This window comes from Gopherus flavomarginatus, chromosome 16 (assembly GCF_025201925.1).
Source record: "Gopherus flavomarginatus isolate rGopFla2 chromosome 16, rGopFla2.mat.asm, whole genome shotgun sequence".
NCBI classification, from domain to species: domain Eukaryota; kingdom Metazoa; phylum Chordata; order Testudines; family Testudinidae; genus Gopherus; species Gopherus flavomarginatus.
The window spans coordinates 4,900,493-4,906,422 of record NC_066632.1 but is presented as its reverse complement, the minus strand read 5'-3'; the positions used below and the strand labels follow the sequence as shown (position 1 = coordinate 4,906,422).

At 54.2% G+C, this 5,930-nt stretch overlaps 1 protein-coding gene across 3 annotated transcripts in view; it reads right to left on the bottom strand.

Annotated features, from left to right (window-relative positions):
* Nucleotides 1-1,267: 1,267 nt before the first annotated feature.
* TRIP10 (thyroid hormone receptor interactor 10) overlaps nucleotides 1,268-5,930 on the bottom strand; it is a 70,534-nt gene continuing 65,871 nt past the window's right edge. For all 3 annotated transcript variants that reach the window (XM_050925677.1, XM_050925679.1, XM_050925678.1), the window contains 3 exons: nucleotides 4,042-4,163; nucleotides 3,524-3,654; nucleotides 1,268-2,720 (listed from right to left, as the gene is read on the bottom strand). In XM_050925677.1, the coding sequence (XP_050781634.1) occupies nucleotides 2,572-2,720; nucleotides 3,524-3,654; nucleotides 4,042-4,163 (402 nt within the window). In that variant the 3' untranslated portion in view covers nucleotides 1,268-2,571. The remainder of the gene's footprint in view (nucleotides 2,721-3,523; nucleotides 3,655-4,041; nucleotides 4,164-5,930) is intronic.

Genomic DNA, 5,930 nt, shown 5'->3' with positions numbered 1-5,930 from the left:
CAGGCCTATGCTCACATAGTAAAATCATAGAATATCAGGGTGGGAAGGGACCTCAGGAGGTCATCTAGTCCAATCTCCGGGTAGATTTTTGCCCCAGATCCTTAAGTGGCCCCCTCAAGGATTGAACTCAATGCTGGGTTGAGCAGGCCAATGCTCAAACCACTGAGCTATCCTTCCCCTCACTGGAAGGCAAAGATAGGACTCTGAGCCCACTCCCCTCCCACAGCTGAGACTAGAACCCAGAAGTCCTGACTCTCAGTCCCCCTCCTGCTAACAGAGTCCTGGTGGCCAAGTCCCCCTGCCCTAAACCACTAGCACCCTGTGTTCCAGGTCTGCCACTGTGCAGCTGGGGGATGGTCACTGCCTGTGCCTCAGTTTCCCCACATGAAAAACAGGGATGAGCATTCCTTAGCTCTGTCCTCACTGCAAAACCAGGATGCATTGCTACTGCTGGGTAGCCCCACAAGGGTTGTACATGACGAGCAGGGGCATAGGTAATGTACCTTGACAGAGTTAGTCTAGAACCCCCCCCCATACCACCCCCTCCAAAGCTGGGGCTGGCCTCAACTAACTACAGACCATTTAAAAGTGTCCCAGGCCGCATCCCCAGCCAGGCCCTCCAGCACGTTAGGAAAAAAGTGCCCTTAACTCACATTAGCCAACGCATTGCCACAAGGCAAAGTACCGGTGAAGACTGGACGTAGCCTCAAGGAGACCTTAAGCCCCTCCACAGTTTGTAGCTGGACCTGCTAGCGCGTGTAAAAACTACACCCTTCCCCAGCTACCCTAGAGCGTCTTTATGTGTATTCGAACCCTCAGGGTTTGTCTTCGCAGTACAGCCGCCCCACTGTCATACTAGAGTGAAAACGCTACTTCGCCAGCAGGAGAGCTGCTCTTGGCAGCGTAGTTAATCCTCCATCCCCACAGGCGGTGGCCACGTTGATGGGAGAAACTCTCCCATCAGCATCGTGCTGTGTACACAGGGGGATAAGTCAGTACAACTGCATTGCTCAGGGGGTGGAATTTTCAAACCCCCTATTGACATAGGGCTTTGGTGTAGACCTCGTCTTAGTGAAGACAAGGCCTGGATGTCAGACCACGACCGTGGGAGTCCTGCTCTCAGCTGGGGGCACTTCTAGACATGACGGTAATATACACAACCAACCGCGCCCCTCTCCCTAAGAGCAGGGGGGGCTAAGTGTTACCAGAACACAGACCAACTGCTCTGCTCCCCTCCCACATCCAAAACAAACAGAGGCCTCAGTGCCAGAGTCTGTATCGTTTTTATAAACTTAAAAACTGCACAGGAAGGGTGGGAGGGGGGGATCAACTATTTACATAAAGTGTAAAAGGCACCAGGCTGCAGTGGAAATACATTCTATGGGCTCCGGCACAGCGACCTCCAGACCCACTTCTCAGAACCAGAGGGGAGACAGGATCTGCCCCCTCCCTCCCCCATAGGGTGAGCAGAAGCCAAGACAACTGAGACATTTACACTTATGTTACAGGTTAACTGAGGCACAGGCTAAAATGAGCAGTAATTGGTCACTGTATAAAAGGCTGATATATTAGAGTCCTCTAAAAAATAATAATTATTACACGGAAGGGGTTGGCTGCAGCTCGGCCCCCTGGGCTCCCACCAGCGCAATCAGCCTCCCCCGCCCTCCAGGAGACAGATTCATTGATGCAGCAGGCACTTTTTGCTCTTTTTTTCCTTGGCTGGGCACGTTCTGGAGTCTGGGGAATAAAGTGCATGTCGTGGCAGAGGGAGAAGTGGGCTGGAGCTCGGCCAATGATTGAGCTGGTGGCATCAGCTGTAATGGGCACGCACTCCCACCCAGGGACTGGTGAATTCAGAGCCGCGGGCCCTGGCAGAGAACACAAGGAGGTTCAGGACCTGGGGCTCCTGGCTGGCTGGCACCTCTGTTCGATTAAGATCCAGGCTGGCGCCAGCCAACGTGGGGAGCCACAGGTCCTGGGTTGGAATCCCAGGAGGGAAACAACCAACCCAGGACTGAGGTTTGTCATGCTGCTTAACATGCACCTGGACGGTGCCCAGAAGCCAGGGTGACAAATATGGAAGGACAGATGCAGAGGACACTTTCTATTCCATAAGCCCCCACATGGGCTCTGCTCAGCACACCTTGAAGCCTGCATCCCTTTGCCCTAAGCTAGCTTTTAGGAGGAGGTTGAGTTACTCACTCACTCACAGGGGATCTGACTGAGGGGGCGCAGTATAGAGTATGCAGGGGCAGCAGCCAGAAACCCAGTCCATCCCTCCTACTAGCACCCACTGCAACTCTCCCACAAGCTGAGAGGCCATGCTGAAATGTGAAATTCCACAGAGCTGGGGCTTGGGCAGAAGGGGGTCGGGGGGTTCTCCTTCCCCTTACAGGCGATCTGCTTTGCAAGCGGGTACCGTTGCTTGCCCACGAGGGCCACAGGCCACTTCCATGCCTGTACCCCTGAGTCCTAACGCCCAGGTGCCAGCAGCGTTGCTCCAATCCCCGCCACCCCCCTGCAGCTCCATGAGCCAGCTGCCACTCTCCAGGCGGGCGGGGAAACCAAAGCTCAGTTCAGGGTGACCCGCAGGTAGGATGTTGGCACGTAGCCCTCGCCGCCTTTGCTCCTCCGTACCCGGGTCCAGCCATCGCCTTTGTCCTCCTCCATCAGGCTCAGCTCCTCCCCCTCCGTCATGGAGATGGTGCCTTCACTGGAACCTGGGGCGATGGGGAGGGAGGAACAGGGTGGGGGAAATCAAGGCAAGTGCGTTAGAAGACTCGCTCGTTTCAGAGCTCAGTTCTAGGTTCCCCCCTAATCCCTGTGATGGGAGGACTTGTATGTTAGAGCTCCTACAACCCCTGGGGAATCACACCCTCTGTGCCCCTTTCTCAAATCCACATAGCTGGCTGCAGCAATAGGCCACTAGGGGCTGGAAGTTTCCCCTAGAAGACATGGGTGAACAGTGCAGACCTTAAATGTCCCCCATTAGCCAGGAAATATCCCAGTGGGCAGCTGTTAAAGGGGAACTTATGCCAAACTCCTGCCTGGAGGTGGGGTGGACTGAGCAGGGGTTTGGAGATGTAGCCTATTTGGGTGGTGAAGTCTCCAACCTCTAAGCAGGATTTGAACTCAAGACCTTCAGTATTTAAACTGGTTCCTACTGTTTGACCTAAAGGAGGAGCTCTGTTAGCAGCCAGCAGTAGTAAGACTAAATGAGATTTTTCAGGTAAAGCATCTGCTTCCCATGGAAACGTCAATTTTCTCTAGAAAAAACTACCCAAAAAGCAGAATATTTTGATAAAGAAATGCTGCCATGATGCCTTATGGGAGTCAGGGTTCAGGTGCCATTCTCCTTTCTGGGCCCAGCTCCGAAGCTGGACTTCATCTCCCATGATGCATCATGGCCCAAAGACTCCCATAATGCACTGCTTCCTCAGCCAAAGATGGGCAAGACCCTGGTGAATCATGGAAGATGTAGTCCAACAAGGGAACCTGGCTCAGAAGTGTCTTGGGCGAGTACCTTCAAACTGGTACATGGCCACACAGGTGCCGATGGGCGATGCCAGGTCCTCCTCGAAGTCCTCATCAAACTCCGTGTAGATCGGCTGGTTCAGGGCATCCTGGCTGTCGTCGGAGTGGGTGGCGTCAGGGCTGAGGGACCAATGAGGAGACAGGGTAAGCAGCTGTTTCAGGAGGTAGCTCCAGCCACAGGGAGTCCAGTGTGGCTGTTCAGAAGCAGGAGTGTGGTCTAGTGGTTAGAGCAGAGGACCTGAGAGCCAGGACTCCTGGGTTCTAATCCCCACTCTGGGAGGGGTGCAGGATCTAGTGATAAGAACAGGGGGGCTAAGGAGCCAGGACTCCTGGGTTCTAGTCAGACTCGTCAATGACAAAAATCCTCCTCTGGCAAGCCAAACAGATGGCACCTGGCCCAGAGATCCCAAACCACACACGCAGGTGATGATTCAACAGCACCCCCACCTGGGTATTACGGCCACCTGGTCCCCCTAGCTCCTGGGGACAGACATTTCACCTCCTCACCTGCCCTTCTCATGGGAGCCGTTGTTGTTCAGGGTGGTGGCGTGGTCCAGGTGGCGGCTGTATCTCAGGGTGTTGTCCGGCCGGTTACTCAGCATTCTGCTCTCGGCTTCGGCCAGCCACGACTGGGAGGTGCAGGGGAGAGAGAGAGAGGTTCAAGCATTTCATTCCTGCCTCCCGCCAGTAGAGACAGATCGCACAGGGGGGCAAGCGTCTTCGGTCACATGGGGCTTCCTTCTCTGCTCCGTAGCAGCTGTCCCTCTATGAGGTCTTGGCCCCATCCCCCAGGGCTGCGGGGCGGGGCGGGGGGGGAGGGCAATTTGCCCCGGGCCCCGCAGGGGTCCCCACGAGAGTTTTTTGGGGCCCCTGGAGCGGGGTCCCTCACTTGCTCTGGGGGCCCCGGAAAACTCTCGCGGGGCCCAGGCACCCGGAGCATCTTCCACTCTGGGTCTTTGGTGGCAATTTGGCAGCAGGGGGTCCTTCGGCCCCAAGACCTGCCGCCAAAGACCCCAGGCCCCCTGAATCCTCTGGGCGGCCCTGCCATCCCTGCCCTCAGAATATCTACAGACCCAGGCAGTGAGGTGCTTTTCCAGAGCAGCTGAAAGTACCCCCAATTCTCAGTTCTGCTCCAGGCTTCACGCAGTCTTTGGGCTCCCCATATTTTGTCTTGCCCGGCCCGCCCCCAGTGTAAGTTAGAGAAAATCAGTGTTCAGAACCCAGGAGTCTTGGCTCCCTGCTCTAACCACTAGACCCCATTCCTCCACGGTGGTGCTAGACGTAAGGAGACTAAGCAACTGCTTAGGGCCTCAAACGGCCAAGGTGGACCCACTTCAGTAATAGCCCCAAAATACCATTCACCATATTTAACAAGTGTGTCAGTCCATGGCCTGGTGGTCTATTTGTTATGGAAATATCATTACTATTTTTAAGAGGTGAGTGAGGGGGATGGGTAGGCCCCCAAAAATATTCCTGTTTAGGGTTAAGGTTAGCACTGCCTCTGCCACTTCTTCCAGAGCTGTGAATAGAACCCAGGAGCCCTGCCTCCCAGCCAGCTAGCTACAATCCCATTCCTGCCCACTCCAGTATCAGAGACGTGAGCTTTGAACTGTAGGAACAGGGAACACCCAAGAGGGTCTGAATCACTGGAGGAATGGGGCGGGGGAAGGTGCCGTGACCTGTGCTTTGATCAGGCTATGCACATTCAGCCGACTCATTCCTAAAATAGACCTGTGGCCAAGAGTAACTTCCTTAGCGAGTAAGGAAACTGGGCAGAGCCATTGAACAGGATTGTCTGCTGTAAAGTTTGTCGCTTGAGAAACAGAAAGCGACCAAAGGCCCAGGCTGTTTCTATGAATGAAACGATACTGGACGCTGAGTTACACACATGATTCACCCCAGAATAATTTAGGCATGACTCAACCGCTCATAAATCAAACCAACAGCCTTTGAATCATAAGGACACCTAACCTGAGAACCAATGCGGTCGTGACACCATTATCTGTAGGGTCACTGCCTGGTTAAAATATTCTCTCATCTTTTGATACTATTCATATTGTGGTAGTGCCTAGGACCCTCAGTCATGACCCAGGTCTCCACTGTGCTAGGCGCTGTACATTATTAGGTGTATTACAGTAGTGCCTAGAGGCCCCCCTAGTCATGGCCTATGTTTCTATTGTGCTAGGTGCTGTATGAAGACAGAACAAGATGCTGGTTCTTGCCCCAAATAGCTTCTAATCTGAGTGACACCCCCATATGCCTTAGAGAAGCAGGATGGTGCAGCGGGTAGGGCACTAGCCTATGACTTAAGTCCCAGGTTCGAGTCCCTGCTCTGCCACAGACTTCCTGTGTGACCCTGGGTATGTCACTTAGCTTCTCTGTGCCTCTGTCTCCTC